At 36.1% G+C, this 22,719-nt stretch overlaps 3 protein-coding genes and 1 pseudogene across 3 annotated transcripts; all 4 read right to left on the bottom strand.

The window, feature by feature from the left end:
• Positions 1-3,365: 3,365 nt before the first annotated feature.
• LOC146905195 (uncharacterized) lies at positions 3,366-4,000 on the bottom strand. Its single transcript, XM_085728480.1, has 2 exons — positions 3,517-4,000; positions 3,366-3,451 (listed from the first exon to the last, which is right to left on the bottom strand). Exons 1-2 carry the CDS (start codon positions 3,998-4,000, stop codon positions 3,366-3,368), a joined length of 570 nt encoding a protein of 189 aa, XP_085584606.1.
• Positions 4,001-4,792: 792 nt separating this feature from the next.
• LOC146905194 (uncharacterized) lies at positions 4,793-7,911 on the bottom strand. The gene is made up of 2 exons (XM_085728479.1): positions 7,287-7,911; positions 4,793-7,215 (listed from the first exon to the last, which is right to left on the bottom strand). Exons 1-2 carry the CDS (start codon positions 7,909-7,911, stop codon positions 4,793-4,795), a joined length of 3,048 nt encoding a protein of 1,015 aa, XP_085584605.1.
• Positions 7,912-10,683: 2,772 nt separating this feature from the next.
• On the bottom strand, positions 10,684-11,499 carry LOC146905193 (uncharacterized; annotated as a pseudogene).
• An 8,876-nt stretch (positions 11,500-20,375) lies between these two features.
• LOC146905192 (uncharacterized) lies at positions 20,376-21,362 on the bottom strand. The gene is made up of 2 exons (XM_085727855.1): positions 21,049-21,362; positions 20,376-20,889 (listed from the first exon to the last, which is right to left on the bottom strand). The coding sequence occupies exons 1-2, from the start codon at positions 21,260-21,262 to the stop codon at positions 20,462-20,464; spliced, it is 642 nt and encodes a 213-aa protein (XP_085583981.1). The 5' UTR covers positions 21,263-21,362; the 3' UTR covers positions 20,376-20,461.
• Between the last annotated feature and the right edge of the window lie 1,357 nt (positions 21,363-22,719).

Genomic DNA, 22,719 nt, shown 5'->3' with positions numbered 1-22,719 from the left:
TCATGATTACTTAAAGATTTTTCATTACACTTATCTTGTAGCTTCTGACATAAGAACCTGAGCTGATCTTCATACGTTTTACACATGAAGTCAAAGCCCCTAAGTCCTTGTTCAGAAGCTTTCAGATCCAATAGAGTTGATTTTTGCTGTTTTACCAAATCAGCATATTTTTCTTTTAAATCCTTCAACTCATTGGTTCTTACTTCAAAATGTGTAAGGAGTTCTTTAAGTGACTCAACAAGTTCATCTCTAGGAATTTTGGAATATACCTCGTTTTCATCTTCTGAGTCTGAATCTGATCCAGCTTCTGAAGTTGCTGTTGCTACCAACCCAACAGCTACCTTTGCATCTTCATCAGCTTCCTCTTTATCAGATCCAGATTCACTACCCAAATCATCCCAGGTTGCCATTAAACTCTGCTTAATCTGCTTCTTGAATTTGCTTGGTTTGAATGTAGACCTCTTTGACTTGTCCTTTGACTTTTCTCTTTGAAGATCAGGGCATTCAGCAATGAAGTGTCCAGGCTTCTTACAGTTGAAGCATCCCTTCTGATCTTCTTTCCTTGAGCTTCTGGAGTTACCCCTTCTGGCGAGAAACTTTCTGTTCTTCTTGGCCAGATATTGAAGTCTGTTTGAGAGCATGGCCATTTCAGCAGCATCTGGTTCAGAATCTGAACTTGACTGTTCTTCCTCTTCAGATTCAACCACTTTGAGAGCTTTTGATGACTTGCCTTTGGATGGAAGAGCTATTGATTTACTCTTCTTAGTAGACTCATGTTCATTAAGACTTAACTCATGAACTTTGAGAGACCTAACAAGATCTTCGACACTTAAAGTGTTTAAATCTTTAGCTTCCTCAATGGCAGTCACCTTTGGTCTCCATCTGGCAGGTAAGCTTCTGAGTATCTTGCTTACATGATCAGAAGCAACATAGCTCTTCTTTAGAATCTGTAGCCCAGAAACTAAGGTTTGAAACCTTGAGTACATCTCCTCAATAGTTTCATCATCCTTCATCTTGAATAACTCATACTGATGTACAAGCAGGAGAGCCTTTGCTTCTTTGACCTTCTTGCTACCTTCATAGTTTGAACAGAGAGAAGCAAACATAGCTTTGGCAGTGGACTTGTCACTCATCTTCATGTATTCTGCTTTGGGTATGGCAGTGACAAGAGCTCCTCTGATAATATGATGCTTCTTGTAGAGTTTCCTCAGTTCTGGAGTATGTTTCTTTCTATCCACAGCAGCTCCTTCTTCATCAAGGACTAAATCACCAACACCATCTTCCAGAATATCCCATAATTCTTCATCTAGGCTCATGATGTAACTGTAAAAGTTGGTCTTCCACCAAGAGAATTCTTCAGCATCTCCATTGAATTTTGGAATCTTCCCAACACTGGATTTCTTACTATCACTATAATCATCTGAGACATTTTTATAGCTAGTATCACTAGAACCAGTAGGAGGAGGAGTAGACATGTTTTTCTCAGATCTTTGACTGTTGCACGGTTAAGTGTTACACAACAGACCAAGGCTCTAGATACCAATTGAAGGTGAGAAAAACACAAGAAGGGGGGTTGAATTGTGTTTTGAAAAATTCTTCGTTTCTCCTAAAAACTGAACACACTGATCAGAAGCTAAGTGAGACAGCTTCTGAAGTGATGGTCAGAATCTAAATGCACCGGAATAAAACAGAGAGAGAGAGAGAAGAAGAACGACACAAAGCAATTATACTGGTTCCTTCCACAATCCGGAAGTAGTCCAGTCCCCCTTGCACTTCCAAGGAGATTTCACTAAGAGTAATATCTGATTACAATTGCTCAAGCACACAAGTAAGAGACTTCCTTTGCTCAAGCACACAAGCTAGAGACTTCCTTTGCTCAAGAACACAATCAAGAGACTTCCTGCTCAAGCACAACTGCAAGAGACTTCCTAACTAAACAAAATTACACAGAAAATTGTTTAAGGTTGAACACTTGATATACAATCAGAGGTGCTCACAATAAAAATCAGATACAGACTCAATGGACTTAAGAATTTCTAAGATATGACTTTGAGACACAGAAATTCTAAGTGAATGCAGAACAATTTCAGCAGAGGTTTGGCACTTGTAAAAATGTTGTGAGTCTTTCGTTCAGCGTTCTTGCATTACCAAAACTCTAAGTCTTCACTCCTTTATATAAAGGTGTGAAAGAGACGTTGTGAAATTGTCAGCACTCCAAAGAGTCGTTGTTGAAGCTTGATCTTTCACCTTTGATCTTTTGCCTGATTTGGTTGTTGTCCTATGAAGAACTAATTTGAAATCCATTCCTTATCCAAAGGAACATCTATGCAGGCGAAGCCGTATTCTGAAGCTGTTTTCTTGTCTTGTAGCTTGGACACAAAACAGAGTAGTGGAGAACGTGGTTGTACAATTCGTACAAATGTCAACGCTTTCGTCCAAATTGCAAGCACATGCCTTCAAACACCTTTGAAATGACCGTTGCAAAATTCCACTAATCCTTTGTTGTGTTTTCGAATCCAATAGACAGCTTTTGCAGTGATAATTCTTCAATTCTTGAATCTTTGCAAATCCAGTTGATATTCAGCTTCTGGTGAAATAGCTTCTGATAAGGCAGCTTCTGCAGCTTCTGATGATGCAGCTTCTGATGATATGACTTCTGGACCTCTTGTCTTCAGGAGCACTATTCTTCAGGAGCACTATTCTTACTTCAGAAGCGACTTAACTTCAGGAGCGCTTTTTCTCTTCAGTAGCAAGTTGCCTTCAGGAGCGTCCAAGCTTCAAATTTTGTTGTTTCCTTTGCTCTTTATTTGCTCATTCAGAACCAATGATGATGTAACTTTTTAATTATGGTCTTGTACACTTGAACAAATATTAGCTAGTCCAATTTACAATTTTTAATACCTTGTTATCATCAAAACTCTTTAAGGTTCATTGTTAAACACATTTTGTTCCAACAAAGGGGTACAATTACACTATGTATAAACCCTAGAAAATATATCTTCTTGCAAGCATGATCACACAAACCCAAAGGTGGAATCTAACTAAGAACTCACCTTAAAAAAAATAATCTGAAGATGGCTCACAACTTCAAGTCCTTGAAGACAAACCCTAAGAACAAAACCCTAGATGGAAAGAAAATGTTTGCAGAAGTTTGCTTCTAGCTTCCTTACGAACACCCTTAGCAAAACTCTATTCTTGCTTAGTTCTTAACTTGTTGGAGGATTAAGAGAAGTTTGAGTGAAGAGTTTGGGTAGAGATGAGTAGAGAAAGCAAAGTTTCTAGAGAGAAGGGAGAGCATATGTCTTTGCAGAAAACATAGTGAGAGAAAGACATAAGAATTGTGATGAATTTTGGTTCTAAACCACTTAAATATCCTCTCCATGCGAAATACCACAAATGCCCTTTGTCTTAAACGCGTGCATTTTATCGTTTTCAGATATTACGTCAATTCCTAATAAGCAGGATATTACATCCTACCCCCTTTAAAAAATTTCGTCCTCGAAGTTTAGAACATACCTGAAAACAAATGCGGATACTGATTTAGCATTTCTGATTCAAGTTCCCATGTAGCTTCACCATCTGGCGAACCCTTCCATATTACTTTCACTATAGGAATCTCTTTGTTCCTAAGGGATTTGACGTCACGATCTTCAATCCTTTCTGGTTCCGGTTGGAATGTCAAATCTGATCCCAATTCTATGGAATCTAACTCAACTGGTTGGAAAGGATCCGGAATGTACTTTTTCAGTTGAGATACATGAAACACATCATGTGATCCCGACATAGCTGGAGGTAAAGCTAACTGGTAAGCCACTGGTCCGATACGCTTGAGTATCAAAAACGGTCCCACAAACCTTGGACACAACTTCTTAGTTCTGAAAATACCTCTTAAACCCAATTTAGGAGTAACCTTTAGGAATACATGATCACCTTCATTAAACTCTAAAGGTCTTCGTCTCTTATCCGCGTAACTTTTCAGACAACTCTGAGCTGTTCTCATCTTTTCCTGGATTCACTTAATTTTTAGAGTTGTCTCTTGAATGATTTCTGGTCCAATAATACTTTTATCACCCACTTCAGCCAAACACAAAGGAGTTCTGCACTTCCTACCATACAACCCCTCATAAGGTGCCATTCTAATACTAGAGTGATAGTTGTTGTTGTAGGAAAGTTCTATCAAAGGTAGGTGATAATTCCAACTTCCACCATCTTCTAGAATACATGCACGTAACATGTCCTCCAAGGTCTGAATAGTTCTCTCGGATTGACCATCAGTTTGCGAATGGTGAGAGGTGCTTAGTTTCAAACGAGTCCTTAAAGCTCTCTGAAAAGCTTTCCAAAAGTGTGAAGTGAAAATGGGATCCCTATCTGACACGATACTCACTGGTACGCCGTGCAACTTAACTATCTCTGAGATGAATAACTCTGCATACTGCGGTGTCCTGTAGGTAGACTTATCCGGTAAAAAATGAGCTGATTTTGTTAATCTATCCACAATTACCCAAATCGAATCATGACCCTTCTGAGTACGGGGTAAACCTCCTACAAAGTCCATAGTAATGTGTTCCCATTTCCACTGAGGAATCTAAAACGGTTGAAGTAAACCCGCTGGTCTCTGATGTTCAATTTTGACTTGTTAACACACAATGCATCTTGCTACAAATTCAGAAATGTCCGTTTTCATGCCAGGCCACCAGTATTCCCTTTTCAGATATTGGCACATCTTGGTAGCACCAGGATGAATTGAGAAACTACTCTTGTGAGCTTCTTCCAAGATCAATCTTCTAAGCTCTTAATCACTTGGGATACATATTCTTCCTTCGAACAAAATTGCTCCATCAGAATCCCTAGAAAATTCTAGGTAACCACTTCTTTTCTGAAGTTCTAAATCAACACCTTGTGCCTGTACGATTCTTGACCGTAAATCGCATGAAACTTCCAATTGGTGCAACCATATACCATCATCATCCTCTGTGGCTTCAAGGTTAAGGTCTCTAACCTTCTCATACACTTTAAAAACGTGCATCATAACCTCAGCTTGAGCTATGGCCTTGCGACTCAAAGCATCCGCTACAACATTGGCCTTTCCTGCGTGGTACTTCAAATCAAAGTCGAAGTCCTTTAAATACTGCAACCAGCGTCTTTGTCTCATATTCAAATCCCTTTGATCAACTAAATACTTCAAACTTTTATGATCACTGAACAGTTCAAATTGAGCCCCATACAAGTGATGTCTCCATATCTTTAATACAAATACTATGGCCGCCAACTCTAAATCTTGAGTGGGATAGTTTCCTCCATGCGTCTTAAGCTGTCTAGATGCATAAGCTATTACATTGTTTTCTTGCATAAGTACTCCTCCGAGTCCCTTAGACGATGCATCACAAAACACAACATACCTCTTCTCCAGGTCTAGAATAGTTAAAACTGGTGCCTGAGTTAATTTCTTGTTCAGAGTTCTAAAACTCTTCTCACATTCTTCATCCCACACAAAAGGCACATCTTTTCTTGTGAGTCGGGTTAAAGGCAAAGCGAATTGGGAAAACTTCATGATGAATCGCCGATAATAACCAGCTAATCCCAAAAAGCTTCGAACTTCTGCAACATTCTTCGGTCTAGTCCAATTTTGAACAGCTTCTACTTTTGACTGATCAACCACCACACCTCCTTGAGAGATTACATGCTCCAGAAACTTGACTTCTGACAACCAAAACTCACACTTGCTAAACTTTTCATATAACTGCTTTTCCCGAAGAATGTCCAGCTCTACCCTCAAATGTTGGGCATGCTCCTGTGGATTCTTAGAATAAACCAATATGTCATCAATGAAGATAATGACAAATTGATCTAGATAGGGCTGAAAAATCCGATTCATGTAATCCATAAAAACTGCTGGAGCATTGGATACACCAAAAGGCATGACCAAAAATTCATAGTGCCCGTAACGCGTTCTGAAAGCCGTTTCGGACACATCTGAAGATTTGATACGAATTTGATGATAACCCGATCTAACGTCAATTTTCGAAAACATAGACGCTCCCTTAAGCTGATCAAGTAGATCATCAATCCTTGGCAAAGCATACTTGTTTTTGATGGTCACCTTATTCAGCTGACGATAATCAATACACAGTCTCATGCTGCCATCTTTCTTCTTAACTAGCAAAACTGGTACACCCCAAGGCGACACACTGGGCCAGATGAAATGTTTCTGAATAAGCTCTTCCAGTTGAGATTTCAATTCCTTGAGTTCCAAAGGAGACATTCTATAAGGCGCTACTGACACTGGTTCCGCTCCTGGAATTAGATCAATTGAAAACTCGATTTCCCTTTCTGGTGGTAAATTTGTAATGTATGCCGGGAAAACATCCAGGTACTCACTGACAATTGAAATGTCGCTGGGACTTAAATCTGACTCTGAAGTCACAATGAGCATAACATGAAAACCCTTATCTTGAGCCCAAATAAATTGAACCATCTGGTATGTGTGCTTAAGTAATTTTGACAAGGCCACTCCTTCCACCGTATTACTAGTTGGCATATAAATACTTTTCTCTGCACACCCTATATATACATGATTTGTGGATAACCAATCCATGCCCAATATTACATCAAGTTGCTTCATCGGAAGACATACTAAATCTATATAGTATGTCTTGCTAGATACGGTGATTGGACAGTTCTCACATACATAATTTGCTACTATTCCTCCATCAGTGGCCGTAGTTACCATCATTGGGGGTTTTAATAACGAAACAGATAACTGAAGAGCTTCGACACATTGAAAGGAAATGAAAGAACATGATGCACCACAATCAAATAAAACATTAATAGGATTCTGGCCAAGAAAACATGTACCACCAATCAAGTCTTCATTAGCTTGTGCCTTCTTACCGTCCAATGAGTACACCCTTCCTTTTCTCATCGTAGTACTTACACCCTTACCCTTGTTCGCTCTAGTTGGACAATCTGCCATAAAGTTTCCTTTTTGGCCATAAGCATAACATGAATTGTCTCCAGATCTGCATTCCCCAGGATGAGTCCTTCCACACTTCTTGAAAACTACAAAAGATCTGGGTGAACTCGTCTGCTTCCCTTTCTGAGGGGACCCCTTTGGCTTTAACTTATCATGATGCCTGTCAACAAAATTTCCCCTTCTTCCATCAAAAGACGTGGTACCCTCCTTAACAGCTTTGCCAAACCCTCTTTCAACCTTTGCTGACTAACCTCGGCATAAAGTTCACCCCTCAAGGCATGCTTATACTGGTTCATCTTCCACATCTCATTACCTGCGTACTCATTGTGAGTACAGTAATGAGATAAATCTTCAAACTTTTTGGTGAAATTCGTCACTGACATACTCCCTTGCTTTAAATGAAGAAATTCCTGCTCCTTACGGACTTTGTATGTCACTGAGGGATACTTCTCTAACATCACTTGTTTGAAGTTGTCCCAATTTATCTCTATGCCACTAGTTACCATGCGGCGTCGAGCAGTCTCCCACCAATATTCCGCTGGACCATGGAATTGAGTAGTCGCAAAAATCACTTTATCTTGTTCAGAACAATCAGCCATATGGAAGATCTTTTCCATATGCTTAATCCATCTCCTTGCATCATGTGATTCACCACGACCATCAAATTCCGGAGGATGATTCTGATTGTACTCTCGGAAAGCTAGATTTCCTACAACCGAAGGTGGTGGAGGCTGCTGATGCACTCCAGTGCCTTGTTGCATAGCCGCAGCCCACTGTTGCTGGGACTGTGCACTCTGCTGAATCTGTTGTTGCATCAATTGCATCATCTGTTGGTTCTGTTGCATCATCTGTGCCCACATCTGAGCGTCAGGATTCACATTCTCCTCCACATTCTGATTAACTGTTGGCCGGCCTCGTCCTCTTTGTGCTCCAGACATTATCGCTCAAACTGTCATATTTAAGTCAAAGTGATCAATTTCAACCAAATATAACAATGAGGACAATTATCCTAAACTCAAAAGGAACAACTACTTGGATTGTGATACTAATGACCCAAGGCACAATCTGAATCGACCTGCTCCCAAATTATAACGCCCATTTTGAAAGTGTCTAGAATATTCAAATGTGCGCTAAAACTGATATTGGATACATTAATAATACAATAAGAAGTACAACATCAAGCCGCGTGTTTAGATACATTCACATCCCAAAGTTGTTATGTTACATTATTACACCAAAGTTTGCTAAACGTAGTACAAATACAAAGTGTGTATAATGATGGCGTATTTCGCAAGTGTACGAAACCGTTCAAGTAGTAAAGTTAAAACGGTAAGACCGAGTGTCGAACTCGAGGATCGCGTTATACTATCGAATTGTATTTAAGACTTAATTGAACAAAAAGGTACGAGATTTGTTTTTAGTGCAATAATGAAAATGACGGAAAGTAAAGTGATTAAGATTAATTGGAGAAAGATGCTAGGGATGAATTTCACTAGATGACCCAGAAAAGCTAATAACTTAGTCTCAACCATTGAATCGACTCATATGATTATTACCGAATTATCTAATTTATTCTTGCCCTAATTCCTTAGTGACAAAAACTTTAAACCTAAACTAAAGACCTAATTCCTTAGTGAATTTGAAGATTAGGGTTAAGCATTAACGAAGAAGAATTCTCTTAATGAATCCAAGGGTTTGTATCTATTCCTAGATTACAAAGGCAAGGATCTCTTATTTCAAAGCGTTTATCAATTCCACTTCCGTGTCACAAAATAAACCGTAAATCAATTTAAAGGCGGCCGACACAATAAAAAGCATTAAGAACGGAAATAAGAGAAACAATCATATGAACTTCAATCAATAATATAAACTAGGTTATAACAAACATGTTCATCTAGGTCTATTCATCCCCAACAAAAGAGGGTTTAGTTACACATAATTGAGCAATAAACAATAAAAGAAGAATTACAAGATGAATTCATGAATAAACCTTGTTAAAACTCCTTCAATGATGTTCCAAGTTGCTCCAAATCGCTCTCCTATGTGTTTCTAGGCCTTTTGATCTCCAAAAATCGTGATTGTTTTCAGAAACACCTCTTTTATATTTATAAGGATCTAAAATCGGCCACCGTGCTCCAGAAATCGGTGGCCGATTTTCCAAAACGCGTGCCAGAAGTGCTAAAATCGGTGGCCGATTTTACCCCATCGGTGGCCGATTTTTTCCGTAGCTGATGGCCTAAAACTGCAGCAAAAATCGGTGGCCGATTTTACAAATCGGTGGCCGATTTCCAGTTTTCAAAATCTTCAATTTCTTTCCTTTTGTAGCTTGTAACTCCATGCATTGCAATGAATATGACCCATAATGACATAAAAATTCCTACGAAAAACTAGGATGACAGAGTGTCATCACAACCCCAAACTTGCATTGTTGCTTGTCCTCAAGGAACACACTAAAAATGAAAAATAACAGTAAAATAACACTTACTCCACCAAGGGTCATGTCAAAAGTTCACTCCTTTGTTAGCAATTGATGAGCTAACTTGCTTGGCAACACATCCAATCCACAACTTCTCGCAACAATATTGAAAGAAGGTTCACACAGTCGACATGCAAACTACTATATTACCAAGACTTGAAAAGTTTCTAAGCATCAATCAAAGTCAACATCATGCACACACTTGTAAGGACTTTTTCGGTTATAACGGGGCTTAGGTTCGAGGTGGGATAATTTGGAAAGTAGGCTTAAGAAAAATGACTTGGAGTTAAGCATCATCCTACGGTTCTAAAAATTGAAAATAAAGTTCATTCCACAACAAAATTCAGGGACTAGAGATCATCAACATTCATTAAAAATAGTTGATCACTTGTTGTCATTATGCATTCATTCATATTTTTTTTTTGAGCTGAATTTTTGACGTTCCAGCTTATTTTTAACATGCTTTTCTTCTCTTTTTTTTTTATAAGACAACACAAGATGATCTTCAATTCTCTAGTACCCCTACCCCAAACTTAGAGTGTTGCTAGTTCCATGAGCAACCCCAAACTTGAATTTTTTATAACATTGAAACACAAACTATGCCTAACTCCAACAAAATTATTGGGATAATCCTATGGTCTCTAGGCTTGTAATGTGGTTCGTCACCGAAACAAGGGGTCTAATCCTAATGGCTCAACTTGGCTTAAACAAAAGAATAATTCAATATAAACTCAGGTTGGCTTCAAAGGCTCAAGGTACAAGCAATTTGCCTTAGTGTGCACACAATATAACCAATCAATAGCAGAGAAAAATCGCAAGCCCTAGAAATAGCATTCACATGGAAACACTCATATTTGTAAAAATTGAAAAATAAAATTTGGCTATGACCTTACAAGATGAGGTTTCTGGAAGTTGTGTCTACTTAAGCATTCCGTCCGGCCGTACACTTCCCATTGAAAGATCCAATCAAGCAACCACCTCCTTTGAACTTTTGACAAACCATTTGGCGGAATCTTTGTTACTAAACTGGTATATTTCAAGAAAAGTGAATTCATTAATAATAAACAAACGCAGATGCATTACAAAATAGGGGAACAAATACATAAGCACCAAGACACTACTCAAGTTTGACTCAAATACAACTGAAGCAAAGTACAGAAGCAAATAACTGACATAACAAAAAAAATACTAGAAAATTGCTTACTGACGTGGGTTGCCTCCCACAAAGCGCTTTTTTAATGTCATTAGCTTGACGCATCAACCACTGTTAAGGTGGCATATATGATACAAAGAACACATCATCCTTCTTCTTCCTTTTGTTGGGTAAGAACTCCATGAACTTGAAAAATAGATGATGTTGCTTCCATATCCTTTTCAAGTGGACAACAATGAACAAGGCATAAATGGCATCTAGGACTTCATCAATCTCTTCCTTTTTCCCTGCCTTGTTGCTAAAAAAATTTGGAGAAATGTTTTGTTGAGGAATTTTTGGTTGGACACCTAAATCTCTCCAAAGTTGGGACTTTTAAGTTTCCTTACCAACAAGACCATCCTTAATGTTTACCGATTCCCCCTCATCTTCTTTCTTTTCCACAACACTGAATTTATCTTCAATCTTCAGCTTCTCAAACTCAACCACTTGCTCAAATAACCTTTCACATTGACTCTCAAATCTTTCAATTGAACCACGATTATTATTCATGAATTCAATCAAAATATTCTTGATGTGAAATTTCCTGTCATATGATTCGTTGGGAAGAATTTGAATAGGTAGCATTTGCTCCCAATTAATTTTTTCATTGAGAAACTCATCTTGTGCTTCCAAAACCAATAGATCTTCACCTTCTGGTGGTGGGACATAACAATCAAAAGTGTCACTCTTATGCCCTTCTATACAAAAATCAAATCTATGAGGTAAAAACCGAAGGAGGTCCCTTTCAAATGTATCTCTCATGATTTGCCCCTCTAATATACGACATTGTGCAGTTAGAAGACAAGTCTCAGTTTCTTCCGAAAGTTGTAGAAGAAGATAATCATCAAATTCTTCCATACTATGCGGTGGTTAGTTATCTCAACGGAGAACAAAAAAAATCACTAGAACTCGACATTAGAAAACTTAACAAATAAAAATAAAATAAATTTTTTTTATTGCAGCGCAAAAAATTTCAATTAAGCAAAAATAAAATTCAACAGTGATTTAGCAATCCCCGGCAACGGCGCCAAAAACTTGATGGCGTATTTCGCAAGTGTACGAAACCGTTCAAGTAGTAAAGTTAAAACGGTAAGACCGAGTGTCGAACTCGAGGATCGCGTTATACTATCGAATTGTATTTAAGACTTAATTGAACAAAAAGGTACGAGAAAGTAAAGTGATTAAGATTAATTGGAGAAAGATGCTAGGGATGAATTTCACTAGATGACCCTGAAAAGCTAATAACTTAGTCTCAACCATTGAATCGACTCATATGATTATTACCGAATTATCTAATTTATTCTTGCCCTAATTCCTTAGTGACAAAAACTTTAAACCTAAACTAAAGACCTAATTCCTTAGTGAATTTGAAGATTAGGGTTAAGCATTAACGAACAAGAATTCTCTTAATGATTCCAAGGGTTTGTATCTATTCCTAGATTACAAAGGCAAGGATCTCTTATTTCAAAGCGTTTATCAATTCCACTTCCGTATCACAAAATAAACCGTAAATCAATTTAAAGGCGGCCGACACAATAAAAAGCATTAAGAACGGAAATAAGAGAAACAATCATATGAACTTCAATCAATAATATAAACTAGGTTATAACAAACATGTTCATCTAGGTCTATTCATCCCCAACAAAAGAGGGTTTAGTTACACATAATTGAGCAATAAACAATAAAAGAAGAATTACAAGATGAATTCATGAATAAACCTTGTTAAAACTCCTTCAATGATGTTCCAAGTTGCTCCAAATCGCTCTCCTATGTGTTTCTAGGCCTTTTGATCTCCAAAAATCGTGATTGTTTTCAGAAACACCTGTAACACCCACGTCGTGGCTTTCGATATCCCGCTAGGTGGATACGAAAGGTTCCCGACCTAAGGGGAACGGTTTAAGCCGCAAGGGACCCCCACGACAATAGTAGGAACCGAAACACATCGGAATGAGAGGGATCCGGAGGCCGTGTAGGTATGGGACTACATGGTTGAAGGAAGGCTTATAAGAATTGTTAGGTACTACCCATATCAACAAGATGCATCTTCTTTTCGGGAGCTCAATCCATAGGAACTCCACAGTTAAGCGTGCTTGGCTTGGAGTAGTACTAGGATGGGTGACCTACCGGGAAGTTTCCCGGTAAGCATGTGAGTGAGGACAAAGCATGCTGAAAAGACTCGTGTTGGTTTGTGGGGTTAGTCGGCAGTCCTGTAAGCAGTCTGGGATGTTACACTTGGTATCAGAGCAGGCCTCTCCCAGTACGGTGTGGTTCGGGGACGAACCAGGCGGAAGCTGGTGGGCATGTAACACCCACGTCGTGGCTTTCGATATCCCGCTAGGTGGATACGAAAGGTTCCCGACCTAAGGGGAACGGTTTAAGCCGCAAGGGACCCCCACGACAATAGTAGGAACCGAAACACATCGGAATGAGAGGGATCCGGAGGCCGTGTAGGTATGGGACTACATGGTTGAAGGAAGGCTTATAAGAATTGTTAGGTACTACCCATATCAACAAGATGCATCTTCTTTTCAGGAGCTCAATCCATAGGAACTCCACAGTTAAGCGTGCTTGGCTTGGAGTAGTACTAGGATGGGTGACCTACCGGGAAGTTTCCCGGTAAGCATGTGAGTGAGGACAAAGCATGCTGAAAAGACTCGTGTTGGTTTGTGGGGTTAGTCGGCAGTCCTGTAAGCAGTCTGGGATGTTACAACACCTCTTTTATATTTATAAGGAGCTAAAATCGGCCACCGTGCTCCAGAAATCGGTGGCCGATTTTCCAAAACGCATGCCAGAAGTGCTAAAATCGGTGGCCGATTTTACCCCATCGGTGGCCGATTTTTTCCGTAGCTGATGGCCTAAAACTGCAGCAAAAATCGGTGGCCGATTTTACAAATCGGTGGCCGATTTTACAAATCGGTGGCCGATTTCCAGTTTTCAAAATCTTCAATTTCTTTCCTTTTGTAGCTTGTAACTCCATGCATTGCAATGAATATGACCCAAAATGACATAAACATGCCTAAGAAAAACTAGGATGACAGAGTGTCATCATATAACACATCTCATAATATAACATATGCATCTCTAATCCACATCAGGCTGGCTCCATGACAGCAAGATCAATCCAAGACTTTTTCGTTACCTTTTCCTTGAGTAACCTGTGAACCTGAACAAATAATGAGGGGGATGAGACATAATGCCTCAGTGAGTTCTTCTAACCCTATGCTAGTGATAACCCTTGGGGAAAAACCTACGGTTATCACATGTCTAAGATACAACCTGCCGGTTGACTATACGTGGGTGGTTTGCTCTTCTAGATGGTAGTGCTTACTAGATCCGTTATAGGTTTTTCTTAACTTACTTAAGGTCTTGCTTCACTATACGTGTCATGGCGGTCAAGGGGAAAATCTAAGACCGCTATATCAAGATACACTCTATGTATCAAGATCTATATTTCAAGACACGACCCTAAGTCAACGATTAGGTTAAACCTAACTCGTCATTATCATAACTTTCTTTACTTGCTTCACTTCTTAATCTTGAACATCTCTAACAACAATTATAACCAAAAACATGATTAAATTAGAAGTTAGCGTCGAACAAACAAATAATAAATTTGAGTTCATTTTAAGGATTAATTCCGGGTGGAGTAATCCCGAAAGTTAATCCCTTACTACCGGTGAAAAATTACCTAGCTAAGGCACACTGGACTCCCTCAGTGGCGTGCGGGTCCCTTACGGCTTATAACGCCCCCCTTGGAGATCCTCTTGTATCCACCCATGGAAGGAATACAAAAGAGACGACACCTACTCTTACTTAATGGTCTTGACCATATAAAAAAAGATTCTTGTCTTACTTACTTGCTTATCTTACGTGCAAAAAGATGATAATCGTTCATGTCTTAGCATACATAAAATTCATGCCTAACTATCTATTTCTCGACAAGCTATGTCGAGGCTCTACGTTCATTCCCATACTTAATATATAGTTCAATACCCGATTCTACACCTATAACTTCTCTCGCATACCATGCATTACTTGATTAGTTAAATACTTGTTTCACAATCAAGAAAATCTTTTCAAAATATGTTCAATGGAACCTTGGATTGAGGGGTTCACTTTTGTAAAAAGACACAACGGAGAAAACCGCATCGCGAATCGCCATGGCGAGTGAATTGCTAGGGAGGCAAGCAGTTGCTCGCTGTGGCTAGTTGGGGGCAAGTAAACCCCCTGTTCTGGAGGTCTAGCTCGCTGTGGCGAGTAGTTACTCGCCGTGGCGAGTTATGACAGTCCAGCACCCTCAAAATTGGTATTTTTGACCGAAAAACCTTAAATCCAAGTATCCCAAAGTGTATCATGTCTGTAAGGACCATAAAATACCTGTAAAACCTTCATCTAGCAAGTATTAACAAGTTAAGTAAGCATGGCATGAAAAGGGGTACAATTACACTATGTATAAACCCTAGAAAAATATATTTTCTTGCAAGCATGATCACACAAACCCAAAGGTGGAATCTAACTAAGAACTCACCTTAAAAAAAATAATCTGAACATGGCTCACAACTTCAAGTCCTTGAAGACAAACCCTAAGAACAAAACCCTAGATGGAAAGAAAATGTTTTGAGAAGTTTGCTTCTAGCTTCCTTACCAACACCCTTAGCAAAACTCTATTCTTGCTTAGTTCTTAACTTGTTGGAGGATTAAGAGAAGTTTGAGTGAAGAGTTTGGGTAGAGATGAGTAGAGAAAGCAAAGTTTCTAGAGAGAAGGGAGAGCATATGTCTTTGCAAGAAAACCTAGTGAGAGAAAGACATAAGAATTGTGATGAATTTTGGTTCTAAACCACTTAAATATCCTCTCCATGCGAAATACCACAAATTCCCTTTGTCTTAAACGCGTGCATTTTATCGTTTTCAGATATTACGTCAATTCCTAATAAGCGGGATATTACAGTTTTATAGACTTAGAATGTGTTTGGCCATGTGGGGACAACTGATTTAGATAGAATGTATTTTAGTTAAAAGTGAATTTAATGTAAAATTGTTTATATTTGGATACTTTCATAAAAGAAATAATTTTTATGAAAAATATTCTTTGAAATCTTGTGTCAAATTTTTTTTTGATGTGTAAATGACCGAAATAAGTTTTAACATGTGTATTTGTATGTGTATATATTTCTGAATCGTTTTTTATTCAATTTTAGATAAGTATTTAAGTTTAAGTAATAAAATACAATTTATTAAAAAAAAGGTAATAAAATATAATTGTTTAAATAATTTTATTCTCTTGAAAAAATAATACTACATACAAATACAACCCAAATTTTACCGCTATTTTTATTCAATTTTCTTTCATTTACATTTTATATAATCATTTTTTAATGATGTATTTTTTTTTTTGGAAATTTTAACGATGTATTATTAAATTATATAAGTATTTCGTATAAAACAAAAGATATGCAAGTCTGAGTTTATAAAAATAAAATAAAAAAATAAAAAAAAAAGTATGAGTTTCATTATCAATTGAAATTGTGTCAAATAAATTCAAATTTTTTATTTGAAAGGTATAAACGCTTAATTTTCTTCCTCATTTTTGGGTACGAGAGTTTAACCCAAATTTTGTCAAATAAAACACGTTATTTTTAATTTTCATTTTACGAAAAAAAAACATTAAAAAATAATGGGTGGGCATTAGAAACAGATATATCCCCATGAGCTTAGCTCAGTCTGTAGGGATATTACATTTTATATGCAGGGGTTGAGGTTCGAACCCCGGACACTCCACTTCTCCACAATTAAATTGTGTGAGCTCTAGCCATTAGGCTACTTGACAAAAAAAAACAACAGATATAGCCTTTCTTCTCTAGCCTTGAGAAACATATGTTTCTGCAACAACAGAAACGGCAAACAGTGGGCATCGACAGGTGCAAATTCGAGATACGTGTGACCCGACAACTGATTGACTTTGTTGATTTTAATGGTATATGTCTAATTTACTAAAACACTCTTGTTAATTATAGTTAATGGAATAGCTACATGATTGAAATACAATAAGTAATAGTATGTGGATGAAAAAAAAATGTTGTATTGATCAATATTGTAAACGAGACAAATAAAAATAATAAAGACATATATTGTGATTGGGAGGGAGTAGTATATTAAGGACCGGAGGGAGTATATTAGTTTCTTTAATTAATGGTGTCTGGGACATTGATTAACATTTTCCTTTTGAGAAAATAGATATACCAACTAATGTTGAAAGGTTTTAGCAAGTTACACCTTAGGACTTGTTAACATACACCAACTTATTTTTTAGAAGGTGTATTTATCATCTAATTTTTAGTTATAATTAATTTGCTAAAAGCACTCTCACAAAAAAACTAATGGTTGTGTCATAGCAAATCCAATTATACGTGATTAAACACAACAAAAGTCCCAGATTCCCTTTTATCTTATTTTTTTCGAAATTCAATATTTTTCAAACTTTTAAACGTGACAGCTGCGGCTAGCAACGTGCCTCCTTCATATGAATTGAATCCGCATTAAATAATAATCAATAATATTGAAATTACATTCCCCGGTTCATCCAAGTCAAACGGTTTTCACCAGTTTATTGTCTAGTTGATGACATCATGTTGGTGAAAATACATAATCGATCGAAAAATATGATCGAACTGATGAGGGGTCTGGTTCCATAGTGAACCGGTCGCACTGGCCGGTCCAAGCCGAGTTTTAAAACTATGAGAAGGAGGGAGAAGGAGAGAATGAGAGGATCCAAATCCCAAAGGCTAAAGTGTACTTTTGGCCCCCTAACTTTTAAAAGCTTGCGATTTTGGCCCCCCAAGAAAAAAAATATCAATTTTGGCCATCTATGTTTTCCCCCTTTTGCACTATTCGTCCAAATGGCCAATTTTGACCGGTCAACGCCTGCGTGGCATGCCACGCGTGTAATTACTTAATTAAAAATAAATAAAAAAAGCCAGATAATCATCTTTTAAATTAAAAATCAGAAAATTAATTTTCAAAAATTAAAAAAATCCAAAAAATCAGAAAAAAATTAAAATTTAAAAAGTAAAAAAAAATTAGATTTTTTAAAAAGGTAAAAAAAATCAGAAAAAACAATTAGTTTTTTTTCGAAATTTTAAAAATAGAAAAAAGTTCTGATTATTTTTTCCAAATTAAGAATATATTTTAAATTATGGTGTCAAATTTTCAAAATAAAAAAAATATCAGATTTTTTCTACAAAAAATAAAAATTCTGGAAAATATTTTAACTTTTAAAAATCTGGATATAACTTTTTTTTAAAATTTTTGAAAAAAAAATCTGAATTCTTTTCTAAATTAATTAATTTTTTTAAAAAACTGAAATTTAGATTTTGATTTGAATTAAAAAAAATTATATTCAAATTTTAAAAAATTAAAATATCTTCCTTCAAAAAATTAAAATATCTTCATAATTACGTAAAATCTGAATTCTGGACTAATAATTCCAGATTTTATAAAAATTCAAGAAAAAATTTTCACAAAAAAAAAATCTGAATTTTTTCTAAATTTAAAAATTTTAAAAAAAATTATATTTGAGCTTTTCTGAATTTTAAATTTTCTAAATGATCATAAAAAATCTGAAATTTATTTTATTTTGAAAATTATTTTCTAGATTTTTAAATATCTTCTTAATTTTGAAAACAATCAGATTTTTTTTCTATTTTAAATTGTTTTCTCTGATTTTTTTAATTTTAAAAAAAAATTCTGTTTTTCTGATTTTTTTTTAAAATTTTGAAAAATAATTTTTATTTTTTAAAATTTTTAAATTTTTGAAAATTAATTTTCTGTTTTTTATTTTTATTTTTAATTTAGAAGATGATTATCTGGATTTTTTATTTATTTTTAATTAAGTAATTACACGCGTGGCATGCCACGCAGGCGTTGACCGGTCAAAATTGGCCATTTGGACGAATAGTGCAAAAGGGGGAAAACATAGATGGCCAAAATTGATATTTTTTTTCTTGGGGGGCCAAAATCGCAAGCTTTTAAAAGTTAGGGGGCCAAAAGTACACTTTAGCCAATCCCAAATGATGGTCCCACATTTCACAACATCTCAAGGACAAAGAAACACACAACACACCATTTCATTGTTAACTAAAATAAATATTGCAAGTAAATAACTATGGAAGCAAAAGGAACGAACGACTGTACCAACACACGTTGGCTCAGTTGGCAAGGAACGGGCCACTTCCTTGCAGAAGGTTGTGTGTTCGATTCCCTCTGCCGATGTGAGGGCAGTGTTGGTGGGTGATCTGTAAGTACCTCTATAAGTGCCCTTTGGGCCGGAGGCGTGCCCTGACCCTGGTGGTGACCGGAGCCGAACCTGCCTAAACTTTTTGTAACCAAAAAAAAAAAAAAAACAAACGACTGTCATTTAAATGAAACGCATATATAACCGCTATGTATATACACTTTTGAAGAAGAAATCAACAAAAAAGGAGACAGATGGTTAGATTTTATAATAATCAACAAAATGTAAATAACTACTATTATATTATTAGAAATTAAAAATATAATGAATAACCTTCAAAAAGAAAACTCAAAAGCATCCAATAAAATAATTAGATTTTTGTTGAGGCTCCCCATAATATTGTTAACAGAGTTTCATGAATAAAGGTTCTACTAGCCAATTATTGTTATATGCAGAAAATCATCAAATAAAACAGTACTTCCTCCGTTCCATAATAACTGAACCATTTGAAAAAAAATATTGTCCGAAAAAAATTGATCAATTTCACTTTTCAATATAACATTAATTTTTTACAAATATAATTCTAATTAATACTACTTTCATCACTCCCAATTCAATATATTCCACTTTGCATTTATGTAGTGAAGAATCCACCAATACTTAACAAAAGCACTTAAAACCATTTTTCTCTCTCAATCATTTATACATTTTTCTTAATATGTGTGATATGAGAAAACGGCTCAGTTAATTTGGGACAGAGGAAGTAGTTAAACAAGAATTTCAAAAGCTCTCGTGATCTATAAATCCCATGATCCCTTGCCTAGTTAAATGGAGAAAATTGAATAGTCGTGCACTTAAAAGCAGCAAGTCATAGAAAAGAAAATCAACAGTGAAGTCATTTCAAAACATTCATTCAACAACTCATTTTCTCTCTATCTCTCTGTCACCAACTTAGCACATTTATCATATCACTCATATTATGTAAGTCAGTGTTATATTTATTGAATTGAATGAGCTATAAAGTGCAAGAAGACATTCCATCGTTTCAAATCAATTCTAAAATCAAAAACTAGAATCAATTCTACTCAAAAGCAGAGAGGGTGCTTTTGTTTTAGCTTTAAAAAAATAGATTTTGTGTTAAAGGAATCTAGGAATTAAATTTTAGAGATTTTAAAAAAAAAATCTGAAGTTTTTGTTTGTTTGTCTACTACCCATAAAATTTGTTGTTGAAAAGAAAAAAAAGATTTTAAGAAAAGCTAATACTAATAGCTTTTCATTTTAGGGTCAAAATAATTTTATTTTTTTTTTCTAAAAATCATAAACAAACACTTCAAAATGAAAAAATCCAAAACAAACGCAGCCTTAATATGTCAAGAATCAATCAATTCTACACACGCAGAATCAAATAGAAAAAAAGAAAGAAAAGAAAAAAAGCACATCATCCCATCATTATGAACTAAAAATGAAAAGTAATTAACTACACAACAATCAACAACAACGGTCGTTTAACTGAAATACCAGTAGGAGAAAATGTATATTTTGAAGAAAAAGAAATAGCAGCTGGTCCAGGATTACAAATATTAAAAGACCTTACTTATAATCTTCAGGGGGGGGCCAATAACGTACAGGAACTTCTGAGAGCCATTCAACTTGAATGGCATTGGGATCATATTCATACCATTTGGTGGTGCCATACTTATTGAGATTGTTAATAGCATTTGAAGCATCTTCCTTGTTGAGAAATTCAACAAAGCCATAGTCCAGAAATTGTTTTTTCTTTGGATCATAAATAACCTCAGAATAAGTGACTTTACCATAAGTACTGAAAAGGTCAGTCAGGTCCGTTAGTTCGGGCTGCCGGAGTTGGGATACCATGAGAATATTCTTCCCTTTGGAGGCACTATTAATCATATCCATCACACGAGATTTCAGGTATGGAGGTACAATAAACTTCGAAGTCCCAAGGAAAATGGAACTACGATAATAATCAGCAAGATCATCAACATCTTCGAAGATTTCTGTAGATAATAATAAAGGATATTGTTATTGTTAGGGTTTGCAAATTTAATTCAAGTGAAAGGTAAAATCGCTACAAAAAAAAAAGGAATAATAATTTGATATTGGAGATAATAGAAAAGCATAAACAAAACCAGAGAGAGAGAGAGAGAGAGAGATACCAGGATTGAGCTTTTTCAAAGCGCAAAGCTGTTTTTCCCTGATCTTCTTCCAATCCAGATCAAGGTTTGATAAGTTTTTCGTGGGCCGTATTTCGCTCTTTCTAGTTGCCAATTCTGCCATAACGTATGCTGTTTCTCTCTCCATCTCTTCCAACAGATCGCAACCCTGAGCCGCCATCTCTTCCAATTCCAGATCGCAACCCTGAGCCGCCATCTCTCCCAACCCTCGTTTTTGTTTTTTGTTCTTTGCCGCAATCTCTTCCAATTCCAGATCGCAAACCCTATTTTTTGTTGTCGAAATGAATGAATGAATAACCGATGACCTCTTTTATTTGGACGAGGATTAGAAAATTGCTCTTCTCCCATAAAAAAAAACACTCCCTCCCAACTGAATGGACAAAAGTACCCTGCGTGACTTAAGTCACACCGTACTTTCCACGTGACGCAAGTTATAAATCCAGCGTGACTTAAGTTACGCTGCGTGCTATTATAACATAGCAAGTGAGAAACATAACAGTCGTTTGCAAAACATTTCAAAAACATCTCCAATTTCGATTTTTTCACCTTCAAGTGCGTTTTTCATCATTCTTAAGTCATTTAAACTCAATTTCACCCACAAAATCAAGTAAGTATTTGCATTGCCTTTTTTTGGTTTAAATTTTCGTATTTTTGGAGAAATTTTCAATTTTAGGTTTATATAAATTTGGTTTGCATGTTTGTTTTTTTGATGCATTAAGTTATAAATTGTAGTTTAGAAGTTGATTAGAGTAAGTTTGATTGAAATGTGGTAGGTTAGAGTTAGGTTAGAGTTTAGGAATTGTTAGAAATTTTGTTGAACTCTAGGTGTAATTTGATAAAATGTCTCGATGAAATTTTGTTTGATTTTTTATTGTTAATGATGAAATTAGTTAGATTATTGGTTTGTTATTGTTGATTATAGTTAGTTTGACTGCAATGTGGTAGTTTACGGACTGAAATAACACTGCCAAAATTTAAGTGTTGTTGTTAAATTGTTAGAAATGACACAATGTCCATATGAAATAAATCATTATTTTTTTTTCTTTTTGAAATGTTGTGCAGATATGTCTCAGAGGCCTGACAGAGTTAGGGGGAGGAAGTCCGCTACAAGTAGTGCACGGAGAGAAAAGGAAGCACAACGCTCTCATCAGGCTGGTCAAAGGAGAGGTGGGGGCACGAGGTTTGGTAGGGCTGATGATGCGGAGGGATCATCGTCACAGGCGGGTGCATCCCAGATAGTGAACCCGATCAGCATCAACATCAGCATGAGGTGTATCAGCCAGTCGGAAGGTGCATCCCAGATAGTGAACCCGATCAGCATAAACACGTGGCATGCAAGCTATGAGTCGATCCCGAAGTAAGTATAATTGTTTTATTTTATTTTAATGATATGTTACTTATTATTTTACTTATTTCATTTTTATGTTAGAATATTAAAATTTACTTATTTTAATGATTCTTTTACTTATTTTATTTATTTCATGTTTTTGTTAGAATATTAAAATTTACTTAATTTAATGATTATTTTACTTATTTCATGTTTATGTTAGAGTATTAAAATTTACTTATTTTAATGATTATATTATTGCTTTAATATTTTACTTAAGAATTAAAATTTATGTTAGAATATTTCATGTTTATTTTACTTATTAT

The sequence above is a fragment of the Medicago sativa genome, chromosome 7 (assembly GCF_051527215.1).
Source record: "Medicago sativa cultivar Bolivia chromosome 7, Bolivia_mono, whole genome shotgun sequence".
NCBI classification, from domain to species: domain Eukaryota; kingdom Viridiplantae; phylum Streptophyta; class Magnoliopsida; order Fabales; family Fabaceae; genus Medicago; species Medicago sativa.
The sequence above is the reverse complement of the archived record's forward strand: the minus strand, read 5'-3'. Positions and strand labels throughout refer to the sequence as shown.

Coding starts and splice junctions, on each gene's coding strand:
- LOC146905195 (XM_085728480.1), bottom strand. CDS start 4,000: ATGAGAACAGCTCAGAGTTGTCTGAAAAGTTACGCGGATAAGAGACGA. Junction 3,452..3,516: donor GTATCCGCATTTGTTTTCAG/GTATGTTCTAAA, acceptor CCTGCTTATTAG/GAATTGACGTAATATCTGAA.
- LOC146905194 (XM_085728479.1), bottom strand. CDS start 7,911: ATGTCTGGAGCACAAAGAGGACGAGGCCGGCCAACAGTTAATCAGAAT. Junction 7,216..7,286: donor TACTCACAATGAGTACGCAG/GTAATGAGATGT, acceptor GAGGTTAGTCAG/CAAAGGTTGAAAGAGGGTTT.
- LOC146905192 (XM_085727855.1), bottom strand. CDS start 21,262: ATGGCGGCTCAGGGTTGCGATCTGGAATTGGAAGAGATGGCGGCTCAG. Junction 20,890..21,048: donor TTTGAAAAAGCTCAATCCTG/GTATCTCTCTCT, acceptor TATTATCTACAG/AAATCTTCGAAGATGTTGAT.